Source organism: Nyctibius grandis, chromosome 7 (assembly GCF_013368605.1).
Source record: "Nyctibius grandis isolate bNycGra1 chromosome 7, bNycGra1.pri, whole genome shotgun sequence".
In the NCBI taxonomy this organism is placed as follows: Eukaryota; Metazoa; Chordata; class Aves; order Nyctibiiformes; family Nyctibiidae; genus Nyctibius; species Nyctibius grandis.
The window spans coordinates 38,518,867-38,536,713 of NC_090664.1; the positions used below are offsets into that span (position 1 = coordinate 38,518,867).

At 37.3% G+C, this 17,847-nt stretch overlaps 1 protein-coding gene across 3 annotated transcripts in view; it reads left to right on the plus strand.

The window, feature by feature from the left end:
* The window catches only part of MLLT10 (MLLT10 histone lysine methyltransferase DOT1L cofactor), a 135,202-nt gene that overhangs the window by 86,869 nt on the left and 30,486 nt on the right, over positions 1-17,847 (plus strand). For all 3 annotated transcript variants that reach the window (XM_068405170.1, XM_068405169.1, XM_068405171.1), the window contains one exon: positions 13,490-13,668. In XM_068405170.1, the coding sequence (XP_068261271.1) occupies positions 13,490-13,668 (179 nt within the window). The remainder of the gene's footprint in view (positions 1-13,489; positions 13,669-17,847) is intronic.

A 17,847-nucleotide genomic window follows, 5' to 3' on the forward strand; every position in this document is an offset into this window, starting at 1 on the left:
TTCTGTGACTTGATCTCTTCCATGAATTTATCTAATAATTTTTGAAACCATTTGTGTTGTTAATATCTGAAATGTGAGAAGTGAATTTCATATCTTTATGCATTATAAAAGGATGTACTTTGTTCACAGCTGTTGCTGATCATGTTTTGACACTCGTCTAAAAACAGTGAATAGTTATTGCAAATATTCAGCATCTTTACAGAATTCATAATTGAGACATTTCTGTCATTTCCCCTTGCTGCATTTTTTAGACCTAGATATCTTAATACCTTTTTGTCATTCATACTATATCCTTCTTAGCCTTTCTAGATCTCTTCTAGTGCTACTATATCCTTTATTGAGTAGTGCAGGCAGTATTTGAAATACAAGTGCAACATGAGTTTTTAAAGTGGCATAATTATGATTTTTGTTTTGTTCTCTGTTCCCTTCTGATAATTCGTAACACTATATTTATCTCTTGATCATTACATGACAGTCTTTTTACTCTCTATTGGGAATCGTAAGGATTCCAAAAAAGAGAGACTTTCCAAGTAAGAATCAAAGGTGTGAATCCTTTTCTCACATATTTATTCAGTTGTAGCACATGCTTATTGTGAAAAGTTCATTATGATAAGCACAGTAGCAGTCTATTAAAGGGTAATTCATGTGTCCTGGAATTGGCACTGTTCTCTTAAGGACTGTGTATACCATGAGTATTAAAAATACATTTTTCCCACATTTAGTATTGTCAGTTGAAAAGGGTTCTGCTGCAATTTGTTTCTCTCACTTTGTTTTTATGTATGTTCTTGAGTTGCCAGACAACTAGTTTTAATGCCATGTTGCTGACTAGGTCTACTGAATTGTTTTGTCACCTCTTTAACTGCATCTCTTCCACATTTGTCTATGAGGTGTATATCTTGTAGTAGTAAAATTTTCACTGGGGAGTATCTAGTATATTCTGCTTTAAAACTTTCTGAAAGCTCTGAGTGATGCTTTGGAATACAATGCTACAATGCATGTGATGGTTTAGGTTAATGGTAGTTCCTGTGTGGTACAATTGTAAAGAAACAAAAGCAAAAGGTGTAGCTTCAGGCAGTCTAGGGCTGTGCTTCTTTAAAAAAAAGACACCACCCCCAGCCCAAGGCCCCGCCCCCCCCCCCCCCCCCCCGCAAAAACCTACCCAACAGTTCCTTAAATTTGAAAGAGGCTTTCCTTAATATTGAAAAAATGACTGCTATTTCTTGGGCACAAAAATTGAGCATAAGTGAAACAAACTGATATAATCTAGTAAAGGCCGTGGAGAGTTAGGTGTGGGCGAAATGATACTGCTCTTAAGGGTGGCAGACAGCAGTTTCATCGTGTCCTCTGCACCTGAGGCATAATTTGTCACAGAATCACAGAATCAATCAGGTTGGAAGAGACCTCTGGGATCATTGAGTCCAACCATTGCCCTGACACCACCATGTCAACTAGACCATGGCACTAAGTGCCATGTCCAGTCTTTTCTTAAACACATCCAGAGATGGTGACTCCACCACCTCCCTGGGCAGCCCATTCCAATGTCTAATAACCCTTTCTGAGAAGAAATTCTTCCTAATGTCTAACCTGAACCTCCCCTGGTGAAGCTTGAGGCTATGTCCTCTTGTCCTATCGCTAGTTGCCTGGGAGAAGAGGCCGACCCGCAATAGTATAGTGCGTGTGATCCCAGCCATATTAACTCTGTGCGTTTTAGTGATTTTTTTTTTTTTTTTTTTTTGCCTTGTAAAGTAATAGTTTTGATTACAGGTGTATTTTTGTACATTGTTGTGAGTTCTCTGAAAACTGTTGAGAAGGTTAATTAAAATTATCAGTTTAATTTTTATCAGATTAATCCACTTTTGTCAAGAACCATCCAGGATTTTGTATATTGTGGGTTTTTTTTTCTCTACCACAAAATTTAAAAAACATTAGTATTTGTTTTCTTACATTACAGACTTGGTCTGTAACGTTTTAATTAAAATATTCTAAATTTTAAAAGTCTTTTTTCCATGGAAGTAACTTTGGCTAGTTATTCCAGTTTAGGCAGTAGGTAAAAGGCAAGGATTTTTTTAAATGACTTTGAGTTAGTTTTGTAATGTTCTAGTATCAATGACAAAAGTTTAAATTGTCTTTGTTGTTAATTCATTTTTTTGGAATCCTGATGTTCAGAAGAGCCTGGCAGTTAAAAAATGCCTTATGACAGCAGTCTTTAGTAGCTGCCAGTTGTGGGGAGAATAAAGAAGAGAAAAAAAATAAAGCATAAAAGACAGTCACTCTGCTGGAACGTGAACAGTTATTACAGTCAGACCTCAGAGGCTGACGCAGGTGGAAAATTCACCCATGGAAGTATGACAGAGGTGTTCACTACACTCTCACCTGCAAAATCATTCATTCAATCGTTGTGTCAAACCAAATATAAGCTGTGGGCTTTGTTCATTAGTAGTGTGAAAGACTGGACTAGTAAATTGAAACAAAAATAACTCTGTAGTCATGAGGTCATTATCCTAAGTATGAATAAATTGGTGGCATAAGTGGAAGAAGTAGGCCATCTGTATCACTGTCATCACTCTGCAACTGGGCATAAAAATGTTGTGTTGCTGTGGAGGCTGAGTTACAGAGACTTCTAGCTACCCAGCAGAGGATGTCAGTGTGTTCTAGCACTTCGTGGTCAAAGATCAGTGTTCTCTAAAAACCCAACCCTTGAAGAAAAGGAAGTTCATGTGAGCATCTCCTTTGGTGTACTACTAGTTGGACGTACTTTCTCTCTACACATTTGAGGAGTTCTTCGACTGAGATCCTCAAGCCCAGGAGATACAACTGTTTTCTGTTAAACTTCTTGATTGTTTGATAGTCTCAATCTATCAGTGAAGCAAAAAAGATGCCTTGTGATTAAAATTAGCAAGGCAGCTTCAGTTTAAGTTTCTAAATTTGTTGCAGATGGTGAAGTTAAAATCTTTTGTTGGGAAGACTGACTGTTGCTGGAAAGTATTTGATTTTTTTATTTGTAATAGTAGCTTTAGAGTGCAGCTAGTTGGCGTGTGCTGGAATGTTCTTATACTCGACATTTAAAAGGTAACAAACACTGACAAAAGAAATATAAGTAAAAAATTATAGTGGATAGAAATAAATCCATTTTACAATTTGAGCTACCGTAAGTGATCAGAGCTCTAATACAAGAAAGATGTATTCAGGTATATTATTGTTCACTGAAATTCCTGTCTATACATATATTCTTTTGTGCGTCTGTTAAACATGATCTTAACATGAAGCCCTTTTTCTCCTAACTCAAAAGCTTTCTCGAAGTTGATGAATACCATACATAATGGTAAGTTATATTAGAATCTTTTTCAGAGGTTCATTTATCACAAAGGGTAGCCTTTTGTGGAAAAGCCTGATTGAAGGTCTGCATATTCTATGGATTGGGTGAAATATGGGTCTGCAGTGAGTCAATTGTTCAGTACTCGAGTGAAAACTTTGTAGATTGTCTGCAGGAGCCTGATAGGTCAATAGTTCCTCAGTTCTCTTTTTATGATCTTTTTGTGTGTGCACAGTAAAATGATAACAGTTTTATTCCAGTTCTGAGATTCTTTTCTTTAATTTTGTGAATAGTGTTTCTAGTTCTTCTTCTGTGCTTCATTCATAGGTGTGTTATAGTGATGTCTACCTCAGGTATTCTCCCACTTGCCTTCTTGACTACTTAAATTACTACACGTAATGCATGTGAAGGTTTTGTCCATTCTTTGTTCTGACAGCCTGATGCTGCCCATTTGTGTCACTGATAACAGTACTATCAATTTCAGAGGGAGCAATATTGAATCTTTAATGTATCTAATTGCCTTTTCCCTTTAGTGTTCCGTATTGGCTTTGTACCCCTAGTCTGTATTCACTCATAGCTGGTGGAAATGAAATATACCTTATTAAATTAGAACTCAGTTTACTTTTTCAAGGCTTTTGTTCATTTGTAGGAAGCAATCAGAGCTACATTCACAAGTTACTGAAAGATTTAGGAGGGAATGTTTACAGTTAAAACCCTCTCATGAGTCTAGTTTTGGTGCTGGTCAAGTTTATTTCTCAATGTTATATTTAATTGGTGTCAGGCAATCTGTTAATAAAAACTGGAGTTATTTATCCATTGGTGTCAGCCAAATAGAGTGATTTTCTTATTGCTGTACGTGGATGTTGGAAGAGCATTGCTGTATACATTGCAAAATGTGTTGACTTGGAGTTCAGTATATGCAAAAGAATTTAAATGTTTAAACTTTGCATGGTGAAGTTCTTTGTGTTTTAAGCTAGCAATCGTGAAGGTTTTATAGGACTTTGCTTTTCACGCTGTTGGAGCCATGAATTACATCTGTTAGGCAGATGTCTATAGTGGTGGGTCTCTTAATTAAAAAAAAAAAAATTACATTAAATTTATATTTCATAGTCTACATGTGGTGAGAAATATTGAAATTTCTCTAGATTTGCTTTGCTTTAGTAAAATAGGTTTAGCTTTTTTCCTTTTGATATAGGGTTTCCCTCTCACTCTCCCAGGTATACAGTGCTCTGAAGCAGCTTTGAGATGAAGGAAAGCAAGCTCACCATTTTTCTGAACAAAAATAAAACATCTGAAGGGTATCTGACAAAGTGTGCTGAATGTGGACTTGGTGAGTTTCTGCTGTTTTACAAGCAGAGCCTTTTTGCTGTTTAATGTTGAAGAGGTATAGGTTCAGAACAGTGCAGAATAGAAATTGATGGAATGCCATTTGTGATGACTTCTTTCCACATTGCACTTTTTTTTAAAACTGATTGTGTATTCCTAATTCCAGCATAGAGGTTGGAAGGGCGTAGAGGAAAGTGATTACTTAATGTTGTATGCTTTCTTGTCAAGCAGTAATAATGCTTTGTGTATAACTCATTATTGTGAGGCAGCAGTCTTACCTACATGTTTGTTTTAGAACAGTGTTTGGACAGGATTTATCACCTAATCTACCTTTTTTTTTTTTTTTTTTTGAGGAGTGTGTGTGGTTTATCTACCTTCTCATGTTTGTCTAAGTAAGATTTTAAAGTTGGTTACTTTTTTCCTTCTCAATCTTGAAAGGTTTTTTTTGTGAACTCTTGTTTTTGCAGAAGCGTATATATGGGTGGAATCAATGAGGATGGGTAGAAATTTTGGTAATATGAACAGCAAGGAATGATCTTGCCATGTGTAAATAGGATGATGAGAAAGTATTCTAACTTGAGATAAATATTTAAGTATAGGAAGATAGTTTATTTCAATAGCGTATTCAGATTATGAGTCAGATAATGCTGAGGGCTGTAAGAGTCGTTGTCTCTAAGAGTTTTGATGGAGACAGTGTGTCAGGAGCTTGTTTTTTCATTGCATTGAGTTTAAGTTGGCGGCACGTCAGCGAGAAAGTATCGAAAAGAAAAAACTAAGAGTTCTGGTTTGAGTGGAGAAAAATACAAGTTTGGAGCAGAGAGGTTCATTTGATAGTTATGCTAATATAAAGGTGATGGTTGAAGCCTGTCAGTTGAGTTTGGTACTGACAAAGTGCAAAGGAGGGAAGATGATAGCTAAAAGCTTGAACACATTTGAAAGGGTCAGTTAAAAAAGAGGACTAGAAAATGGAATCATGCAGGCTGTATCTTTCCATGAATACCTGTCTTAATAGAAAAGAGTCAAGACACTTCAAGGCAAAAGTGGCACACTGCAGTTTTGCCCGTAAGAGACTCAGTACTCAGCGCTCTGTTTCTCAGTTTTATGGTCAACTTGTTATATTTTTCATGCTTTTTTAAAAACTTGTTTTAAAAAAAAAAATGAAAAATTGCACTTGAGAGATGCAAAATTTTCGCAGCTATTTGCTGTGTGATAACTTTGTGCTTTGTCCTCCTCAGTCTTACTCTGGACCTTACAGTCAAACTTTTTTGACTTGACCTTGAAGTCTCATCTCTTCTGCATCATTTTTATGGGCCTGCCACTGGAAAGCAGGAGGAAGGGTACAGACATACATATCTGTTGAGGATTTTAGTGCATACTTTAAAAAAAGGCTATGGGGAGTGATGACCTGAATGTTACAATTTTATGTTAGAACTAGCTGTAAACTGTAATGGTTGGTTGTAGCCTTTCTGTGGCTACTTCTGCTCTCGCTCGTTCTGTCTTCTGCCTGTTTTATTTCTTACTCCTGTTCTTGTTTTCAGGTCTCTGTTTATGCTTGTTCCATCTTATGCTAATTTGTGAGTTGCAGTGAGGAGAGTCATAGCACAGAACAGACATCCATTGTGCCAGCCCTAGCACTGTGATCGGCTTTAGAAGACAGCACGTTTCCAAAGAAAGTTTTTGGTTCTGTAGAGTTGGCCTCCGCATCAATACAGGCAAAATTTAGTATATATGGTATGATTTTTTTAACAAGATAACCTAAACTAGTCAGAATCTCTGCTGAGCATGAACGAGTTAAAATTTTTGAATCTAGCCCAACTTGGGGCAGAATTTTACAATGCTGATAAGAAGGCATCTGCCTGTGTTGAAGTATGGGAACAGCAGCACTTGGCTAAACTGTATAAATTTTTAAAAAAAAGGAAGGATGAGAAAAGGACAAACTACAAAGTTATCCTGAAATAGTTCCTTTATGCCCATTTTTTTTCAGCGTATTGAATAACAGATTCATTATTCAGTTGTCAAATATTATAACCTTAAGTATAACTTACCTGTGCATGAGTTTCTAGAATACCACTTTAAAGCTTTAGTTGTTGCTATTGACACCTACGTGTAGTTTCCCAGCAGTTCAGGCAACAGCTGTTCCCCACCACCAGAAATAACTAATCACAACAGAATTGCCGTTGTTATTTGTTAGCCTCTCTAATGGTTCTCTTTTTGAAAATTCTGGCTCAGTCAAGCATCCTGCAGTATGCCTTCAAAGACACCAACTTCAGATCACTTGAATGCAAAAGAGAAAAAACTTTTGAAGTAGGAACTCCTTTAAAAGACTATATTATGTTAACAGTGAAGAGGAATCTAGTGCTTCCAGTGACTCACCATTTCAGCACTGAGATAGATTGCTGTCAGAATGGTTTGAAGCCATGGTAGGTTTTCGGAGATCTTAAGCAAACACATTAAGTTCTCCCTGGAAATCATTGAGAAACGTAGATCACAAGTGTCATGTTCCTACTCAGGAATACTTGTTTAGTGAGCCTAAAACTACTTTGGTTTTAGCAAGTCATGTTAAAGTAACTTAGGCATGTATGTGTTGGCTCACCATGACAAAAGTGACATCTATATGACATGACATGTAAATAAAAGTTAAGATCTTTATTTCTCAATTGTTCTTCCATATCTGTCTAACTTTTTCTTCTTACAAAGATCTTTCTGTGCTGTGACACTCTTAACTACAGGTCTTCCCTGTGGTGATGAGCATATGTGTCTCAGATATGATCTTGGAGCTCTTTATCTTACTGCTGTTATTCTAGAAGAGTACTTCAAAATTTGTTGAATCAGACTAGAATAAGCATGAAATTCTTAATATGTCTTATTTCATAATGCTGAATTAATTATATGTGTGAACCTTAAACAGGCAATTATAAAGCATCCCAAAGATTTGTTGTGGGAAATCAGAACATCTGGAGGAAACAAATGAAAGGAGGTTTGTCCCTCTGTCATCTGTCTCCCCCCGCCCCCCCCCAAAAACCCCAAAACAAAACATGGCACAGGTTAACTGAGGTATAACTTCACTGTGGGACATGGTATGAAAAGTTACAACTGTTCAGAAAGGATTGTAAGAAATTCATTGGGGCAGGGGTGGAAGCAAATTTAAGGCTAGTAATTACAAAGACCATTCCTCAAGCTCAAAATCTGCAAGTTACAGATTTCTAGAGGCTGGGAGAATATTTGAGGGAAGTATTTCTTCATGCTTGCTCTTTTCTTGTGCTTTTCCTTGTGCCGCTGCTGTTAGTCACTGTTAGAGATGGATATACTCGGCTAGAAAAACGATAGAGTTCTCCCTGTGTTCCTAGTCCAGCATGTCATTCATCTGTCTTCTTGTGTCATGTTCAAACCCCTCCTCTCAGAGAGCAAATTCACCTTGGCTGGGCTATGAAAAACGTGGGTTTGAGCCCTTCTGCAGTGGAGGGCTGTAGTGTAAGACCTGTAGCAGGATTAATTCAAAGTAGGTGTAGGTATACTCTGCACCAGGAAGCTGTAACCTTTCTGACAGTGGTTTAGGCAGTTTTGAAATCTTGTACTTAAAAGCTACCTGTGGAAATAGAAGTCTAATTGAGGACTGTGTACTGGCTGAGCTTGGTTTAAGCAGCTCATATGTGTTGTGTTTCATGTTAGTTGGCTGGTATATGTGTTCCTCACTGTTACAGGTTATTGAAGAGTGAGTTCTGTAACACTGCTGACATGTGTGGTCATTAGTGAATGTGGGATCAAGTATAAAATAATGTTGTTCACTATAGCAGGTGGGACTAGCTGAACAGAGGAATAGACCGTTTTGGTAGCTACATGGATGAGTTTTGATCCTTCACCCCCACCCCATTGTTGAATACATTTCTGAATGACTGTAGAGAGCTGTACAGTCAAGATCATGAACATAGGAGTGGAAGCAGGCAGAAAAGATTGACTAAATACCTTTTACTAGCTGAGCTGTCAAGGATTTGGGGTTAATTTTAATGGAGTTTGATAGCAGACTTCAGATGATATGACCTTGTTCTTAGATCACTGATTTGTCATATATGTGGCATTGCCATGCTGAATTGTGTTCCGTAGTTGTGTGAAGGTTCTTTTCAAGTATTTTAGGTTTTGACCATAAATCCAATCTATGGAGTATTTTCAAAGGGAATAATTACCACAGTCTGCCTTCTGTCAATAGGTATGAAACTAGAATGGTTCTTCCATTTTGAAAACATATACACCCGTATTTTGTATCTTCCCTTCTCCTCTCCACTGCCATTCTTTGGGTACTTTGAGTCTCAAGAGCTTTTTTCCCTTCTACCTCATCATGAAGAGGACACAGAATGCCCTTCATAAAAGGAGCGTATTGACTGTTGATCTGTGACAGAGGCTGCTGTGCATCCATCAAAAAAGGACCCCCAGTCACTGAAAGGAAGGGAAGTGCTGGCTTGTTAGCAGGCTGCAGATCAGTAACTAATTTCTTTGCACTTCTAAAACTGTTACTGCAGAATCTTGTAGAAGCCTATCTGAAAGTGAACTCTACCTCACTAGCAGCAGGAAAACAGCTTGATTATTTGATTCTTAGATTTCAGGTTTCTTCATGAAGGAAACAGGTTGGCTCTAGCATCCAAGCTATAGTTTCATTATCTCAGATGAATTGAAATGAAATACTCTTGCTAGCTTGGAAGTTTCAAACACAATTTCCTTTCTTCTCTTTTTAGACAACTGTGTCACAATAACCTGGTTTTATTGGCTTGAGTTTAGCATTAGATTCACTTTAGCTTATGACCACATTACAAAATAACAAATAGTGGGATATTTGTAGAATCATAGAACCGTTTTGGTTGGAAAGGACCTTTAAGATCATCGAGTCCAACCGTTAACCTAACAGTACCAAGTCCACCACTAAACCGTACCCCTAAGCACCACATCTACATGCCTTTTAAATATCTTCAGGGATGGTGACTCCACCACTTCCCTGGGCAGCCACTTCCAATGCTTGACAACCCTTTTGGTGAGGAAATTTTTCCTGATATCCAATCTAAACCTCTGCTGGCACAACTTGAGGCCATTTCCTGTTGTCCTATCATTTGTTACGTGGGAGACTAACACCCACCTCTCTACAGCCTCCTTTAAGGTAGTTGTAGAGAGCAATATGGTCTCCCCTCAGCCTCCTTTTATCCAAACTTTTCTCCAACCCCAGTTCCCTCAGCCTCTTCTCATAAGACTTGTGCTCCAGACCCTTCACCAGCTTTGTGCCCTTCTTTGGACTCTCTCCAGCACCTCAACGTCTTTCGTGTAGTGAGGTGCCCAAAACTGAACACAGTGTTCAAGGTGTGGCCTCACCAGTGCCTCGTACAGGGTGACAATCACTTCCCTTGCCCTGCTGGGGATCCATCCTATGGCTACAAGAGTAACCACAGCCTGTTTTCGTCTCTCGCTGAACTAGGCAATCGCCAGTTTAGGAAGGGAAATGTAAGGGAGCTGAGTAACGTAGGGGGCTGTAGTGCTAGAAAATAAAAAAGAACTGAGGATTTTGTAGCTAGATACAGAAAAAACAGTATGGTGGGAAAACAGTGTATTGATGTCACCTGTGAGATGAAACACTGTTGAAAGCCAGAATTTAATCTGTTTTGTTAATTCTGGTCATGGAACTACTTATTTTTGAGATTTTAAATAAAATCACTGAAATTGTTCTGTGTGCTGCTTGGGTGTATGTTGCTACACAGCTAGTTATGACTTGAGGCTGTTTTGTTTTTCAGTATTCTTGAATTTCTTTTATTTCTTTTTTTTTTTTTTTTTTTTTTTTCAGTTGCCTTTTTGTTAAGCCGTTCGCTCCGGCAGTGCAGGCTATACGTGCATTTTAACTGTCAGAACCTGAAACGACGTTCTGCAGCTGTTAGCAGTGTTAAGTAAGCACAGTCAGACTTCACCTGAACAGTGTTATGTGACCATTTCCACCTGCAGCTGAAGAACCCTGTTCTGTTTAAAATGCTGATGATTGTATTTAACCGTGCTGTTTATGCCCCTGGCAAGTTACACAATGCCATTCATCACAAGCAATAGCTATTTGGCTTTTCAGTAATATGGGAAGGACTTCAATGTGGTTTGTTTGTTTTAAGCATTAATGTGGTTTATAGTGATTTGTTCAGGCTTTCCTTACTCCTTCCTCATCCAAAAAGTGATTTATCTCTCCCAAAACCCCAAAATGACAATTTGATATGTTTGAGACATTTTAAATATGTACTTTCTTGGCTTTCTACAGTGACGCGCACATAGTTGTTTTTTTTTTTTTTACGGGTATTTTTGAAATGATGTGGAAATCCTTATTTGTATGTTCAGCATTACAGTTCTTATTCAAATACTTGCATGGAGTGATATCTTGGTTGCATGACTAGTTCCAGAAGGTGCATGCACTTTGTGTATTAAGTAAGGTATTGCTAAATGGAAATACTTAGCCCAAACAGAGTGTGCAGATAGGTCATTTTTGTCCTGTATTTTGCAACAGCAACAAATAGCAAGTGTTTTTAATGCTACTACTACAGGTACTGCTACTAGCAACAAATAGTAGCTTACCTCATTCCACTGGCAAACTAGTTTACTGCTTGTCTTTCTTTTGAAATAGTTTTTTGCCCGTGATTTTACAACTATCTGCTTGTTACAGAATTTTAAAGAGGAAGAATAAACCTTATCATTAAAATAGAAGCAGCAGCAGCTCTGCAGTTACTAAATATGTAAGATTTTGAAAAAAAAAAAAATCTACAATAGCTTTAAAATTTTGCAGTTGTTTTACCTATCTGGCAAAATGTCTTTCTTTTTTACTACTTGACTCTCACTGAAAATTTTGTTTTCTCCACCCATTATCATTGATGTTTTATGAGAGTGATAGCATTTGTGGTCATGAGCTCTTATGATTTGATCATAAGTGTTGTGATATTTCATTATTTTTACCCTTAAAATTGATGGTTCCTGGAGCCAGATAATTGCATGAGAATCTCATCTTTTCAAGAATTTTTGTATGTTTAGTTGTTTTAATGCATTCAAAATACAAAGGGTCAAAAATCTCATCCTTTTTATTTAATTTGAAAGCTCTGATTGAAAACAGATTTAAAAAAATCTTTTGAGGACCTGGAGAATATTTCAGTTCTTGTGGTTGTGATTATATCACATTTAAGAGTAGACTCAGTAGCAAGGCTGTTTGTTACTCATGTTCATTTTGGTGGTATGTAGGGACAAATCTAGAGCAGGATCCATAGAATTTACTGTCTAGTTAGATGAGGCAGATATAATTGGAGAAAGGTCATAACAAAGTGAACACTTGAAGGATCTTACACAGTTATGGCATTACTAGCAGTTATTTTTGGGATGATGACCATAAAAAAAAGGAGGGGAAGATGACCCAGGAAGGTGTGCTAAATGGAAAAAGATACAAAGGTCAGTAGAAAAGCAGAGCAGGTGTGGAATTGCACTATGATGAAGAGATTGGGGAGAAGATTATAAGAAGTCACTAACCTCTGTTAGGCAGTAAAAGAGTGTTGTCAGAATGTGTCTTCAGCTATTTTTTTCCTATCTTATTTCTCTACTGGGTCTGGCTGGTTTTCTCTTCCATTTTTCTTGATGGTTAATAGAGGCAGGGAATTTAAGATGCATCAGTGTTTGCATATTACGTGTGGGTTTGGGTGATGTTAGTCTCCCTTGACTGCCTGTGCTCAGAGGGATTGCTGGGTGGCGAGTGGTGTTTTAACATTGCCTATCTTCTTATTGTCACTGCCTTCTTCAAATCATTATTTGTATGAGTGACAAACTAGCTCCACCTTTGCCTTCTAACTGGCATTTCAGTTCTGTTGCTTTTTTTGATCTAACCATGTTCATTCTACTTCTGTTTACTCCCTGTGGCACTCTTCCTCTAACTGCAGTTCAGTGCTACCATGCTTGATATTCCTTGGCCAGCTGACAGCTCACTTATCTAATGCACGTGGAGCCTAACAGTTTCATAGACAGGTACTACTTCTTGTCCTGGGCTTCCGGTCAGTAGGGTTTTTTCCCAACCTATATAATGAACTTTACCCTGCATGTAGATGAACAGCAGTAATGGCTTCACAGAGGGGTATGAACTCTTCCTATTTAAATTGCTAACGTACAAATCTGACTAATGTTAACATGTGTAGTAATTTACTTGTTGGCTGTTCTAGCAGAAATGTTAGTCAAGCATTCTTAGATCACGGATGGAGTTTTAGTTTGTGAATAAACAAAATACCAACAGTTCTACCAGCAAATCTGAGTACTTTGTCCTCAGACTTGCTGTCAATATTTTTCAGAAAATAGACAAGCAATCATTAGTTGCCAAAATTACATTTTTGGATGAATGAATGTTGTTCAGAAACATTTTACTTCCAAGTTAAAAAGTATTTTTGCATTTGTATTCTGTATGTTCAGTTATATAGCCCCATACTTCATTCTTTATCTACTTTAATTTTTACAGTAATTCATTGAAAGAACAAACTCTGATAGCAGACTCAGTTGAAGGCAGGCATTTTAGCTAAAAATTCTGCTACTGTTAATATTTGAGCAGTTTGTAGCACATAAATATTTGATTTATCACACATGTTTTACAAAAACTTAGAGCTGAATCAGTCTGTGTTCCCTGAACTGTAGAATGTCTAATGACAAGAGCACTTTTATCAATCGGCATGGTTAGAATTTCAACACAGGAACTTTCTGCATTATGTATTAAGTGATCTTGTTTGTCTTGATTAATATTCTACTACATATTTACGTGGTTACTAGAAAACAGAGAGAGGAGGAGAGAGAGATGCATGTAATCGTTTTTGTAATTTTTTTCAGGTATTTTTAGCAGCAATGATGTAGCAGTATCATTTCCAAATGCAGTATCTGGCTCAGGATCTAGCACTCCCGTTTCCAGTTCTCATTTACCTCAGCAGGCTTCAGGCCACTTGCAGCAAGTGGGAGCTCTGTCACCTTCAACTGCGCCTTCTGTAACTACTGTTGTTACTGCAACTCAGGTAAACTATCACAAGAGTTTAAGATAGCAAACCATGTTACTGACCTGCTTATTTTCAATGTTAAAAGAAACAATGATTTGTTTGGAAAATAGGTTAATAAACATTGTATTTGTGAAAACTTACAGTGGCTAGAAGTTCCCCATAATATTACATAGTCCCATCTTTGTAGAGCACGTAGATTTTTAAAAATGGTCTGTGAAAGTGTGTACTAATAATGACTATATTATGACTAGTAGCATAAATGCTGTTTACAGTTCATCAGTGCTCTAACCAATGTCTGTTATCAGAACAATGTTTTAAGAAAGGATTTAATAGGGGAAAACCACTTAAAAGTTTTGCATGTTTCATGCAAAAATGCTAGTATCAGTTAAAGAACAGAGGGGTTTATTTGGGAGATTTGACAAATGGACAACTAAGGCTAGCCCTGGCAAAGAGGTGGCCAAGGCTGACATCTTGATAGCAAATGAAAGTTGACATATAGGCTACAGTTTTGTATTTGAAAGGTCATACAAATGAAGATATGTATTTCATGTTTGATGGTGAAGGAATGAGGAAGGCACTGGAGGACTGCAGAAGGGTGACATAGTTGAAGTAATGAACCAGAAAAAATATCTTTATGGTAGTATTTTGTATGAATTTAAGTTGGGCAAGATTGCATTTACCAAGGGAGTATGAAGCTATAGCTGTGGAGAGCCACCGTGATTAAAGGATAAGTATGAAGGAATACTGTACTGGACATGATGTTTTTATACTTCGTGTTTCTTGTATTTTTAATTTTCTGATGGGAATCTGTTTTACAATGAATATATTGAATATATTTTATTTTGTGTGCATATAAGCCATCAACTTTTAATTTATAGAGTCTACAGTGATTTCGGATAGTGGATATAAACCTGAAGAATTAAAATAACGCTTAATACATACATACTTATATGCACGCATGTGTGTATAGTGCATGTATAGCAGAAATACTGTGTGTAGGCCAACACAGAATACATTTCAATATTGAATAACACTTTGTTGTAGGTGGCAGTTCATATTTTTATGTAATTCTTCTGGACTGTTTTCCTAAAGAAATATGGCTTGCGTTATGCCAGTGTGACTTCTGTCTTGTACCCTTGGAACCTGTTGGCCAGTTTCATACAAAGCTGGGTGACATCTCTGTTGCACAAATTTATAGAAACTATTTTAAATAAATGAATTAAAAATACGATGCTTTAGTGAAGAGCCAATATAGCTGTTGTGAAGGGAAATTGCAACAACTTGGAGTTAGTTCCTTTTTTTTTTTTTTTTTTTTTAAATTCCCAAAGAGTATTACACAACATAACTCACTGAGGACACTTAAATTGAGCAGTCTGAAGATAAGGGGAGAGGTTGTGTCATAGTTTAGTAGCAGATTAAAAGATTTAAAAAATCCCAAACAAGTAGATGCTCAGCTTTCACAGTGGAGAGGTTTACCGTCAGCGTCTTGGAAAGATCGGCATTATGGCCTTTTCTACAGCTCAACATATTCATAAATGATATAGGAAAAGGAGGAGGAACAGAAGCCAAGTTTGCTGATTATGTTAGGTTATTCAGTGAGCTATTACAAAGATCAGCTGTCACAAACTGCTGAAAGACCTCACCAGCCTATGTTGACAAGGGGGGGTAAGAGGGCAAATGAAATTTGTGTCAAAGGGAGAAGGCAGTTTCTATTCAAAACAGATACAGTAGATATCAAAAGAGGTGCAAGAAGAGCCATGGTAGTGAACAATGGAAAGGAACAGCATCTTTATAAGGAATGAGTAAATAGTATAGGGCTCCTGGAAAGGAGACACTGAGATGGAGTAAGAGAAAGGTCTGTAAAATTACAAATGACGTGGAAAAGTTAAATAAGCAAGAATTATGCACCATCACTTCTATTTGCTAAGCTCTGTCAGAGGATAAATGGATTCAAAAAGCAATTGGACAGAGCCCATGTTTAGCAGTCAGGAACAGAAATACCATAGTATTTTTTTCCTCATGTTGTCACAAAAAGGTGAAGTGTACCCCAGGAGATGCCCTTTTGCTTAGTGTTTAGCTGAACTGGAGAGCCCCCCATAGGTTAAGTGCTTAAAATTAATGTCCTTCCTTTGGCTCTGTTTTTGGGGAGATGTGTTGGGTTTTTTTTTTTTGTTGCTGTGGGTTTTGTGTGGGTTTTTTTTGGGGGGGGGGGGGGGGGGGGGGGAGGGTGGTGTTGGTGTTTTTTTTTTTTTTTCTCTCTTAGAGGAGTTGTGCATCTTACCTCACTACCTAACTTGTTTTCAAGTGGTCATAGATTTACTTGTGAGGATCTTATTCACAGGTACTACAATTTAAAGAATCTTTTGGTTCTGAACTATAAAGGGAGGTTCACATGGTGAAAAGTTTTGGTTGACAGCCTTAAAAGGGAACTCCTGTGTTTACACAGAGAATTAATGAAGGCCTATGCTGTTTCAATGATTCTAGGACTACAGTAGTGTCTGCCAGCGGGAAATTGGTAAAGGCATAGTCTTTGTTTTTTCTTATATCAATGGTGTCAATGCATAAATTAGAACTTGATCCTTCCATTATCTGAACCATTATACAGGCATTGATATTTCAACCAAACATCATGCCTCAGATAAGCTGTGTAGCATGACACGTCTCTAAGTTATGCTCTACAACCAAGGCACCTATCTTTATTGTCCCAATATTTTTTCCATTCTGTATTCCCTGTCTTCACCATTTGCAGTCAGGCGAGCACTTTTCCTTTTTGTCTGGCATCCAGTAACATCCAGCAGGTAGGCAGTGGAAATTCCCAGTTGAGGCTAAATTGCTTTAACTGTCACCTTTTTTTTTTTTTTTTTTTTTTTTTTAACCCTTCTGATTTGTCAGTTTTGAGAGAAACTTCCTACAAAGAAGCTGTTAGTGTCAAGAGGTGAACAGTTCAGTTGGCTTTAAGGTCCATGGACACAGTTCTTCCTTGTTCATGGAGAAAATGAGTTTACAGAGTACTTTTTAGCATGGAGGAGAAAGAAAATGGATGTCTATTGTGAATTTTAAAATATTAAGTACTTTCATGTTGTGGTTGAGGTTTAGGATTGGTGCTACTTCTGTCATTGCACCAGGCAGATTAGATGCTTTTTTCCAACTTTCAAGACTTGAAAATACCTAGCAGGTCTCCCTGCTGTAAGTGTCTTTGATTCACACTAAATCATGACAACCGCCTGTAACGTGCCTTTGTTTTTCGTGGACTCTGGGAGTGTTTTTCAGTTTCAGTTCATGAGGTCCTCACTTAGCGTTTGAAGAGACAGGCAAGAGAACCTATTTTACCATGCAGTTGTTCTGCAATTCAAGAGAACCATTTTTTTCATGCAGTTGTCATAAATAACTGATTATACTTTAAGGTTTAGGGTTTACCTACTTAGTTCTGCAAAGTTTCATCAGAGTGCTGTGTCTGCTTACTGTGCTCTTGTGGATGTATTCTCAGTGTTTACCCACCTCTTGACCATGAAAGTCTTCAAATAATGGTGTGCTAATGTATTTTTTTGTGTAGTGTTCTAACTAAATGAAAATCAACCAAGATTCTAGGTGTACATGCAATGGCTGTAAGTTAAGGTAAGCCTGTGTCTCTATAGCAGATAAACAGTAATAAGTAAAAATGTAGGTTTTATTTAGACTATTAGTTAAGTGAGCAAGTATGCCCAAACCTTGGTTGCTCAGTGGTTTGGTCAGGATGGCAGACGTGCAGTTGGAATAGTACTAAAAATTGGAATAGCCTCAAAGATGTGCTGATAAGGTGCGCTCCTCTAAGATTTCATCTGTTAAGTTTTCTTAGATCTCTGTTGGGCATTTGTAATTATTATTTTAGGGACATCATAAATTTGTCAATTTTTGATGGATTTTTTGCATGCTTTTTTTTAAAGCAAAGGTCTTAAGAAATTCTAAAGAGAAGGTCTTGGAAAAAATACATTTCCATAGAATTTGTCTCAAAATTGGCTGAACTCTTTTGATTAGGAGGTCATGGTAGACATGTAATACAGAAAATTTTGTTCATAGTATTAAGAAAACTTTTGCAAGCAATTGAAAGCAACTGTCCTAAAGTGAGAAAATTAGGAAATACTACTGTGCCTTGTTATTTTTGAGTAAGTGCTGTGCCCATATAAAACTTTACTGATTAAAACCCCCAAGTGCTGCTTT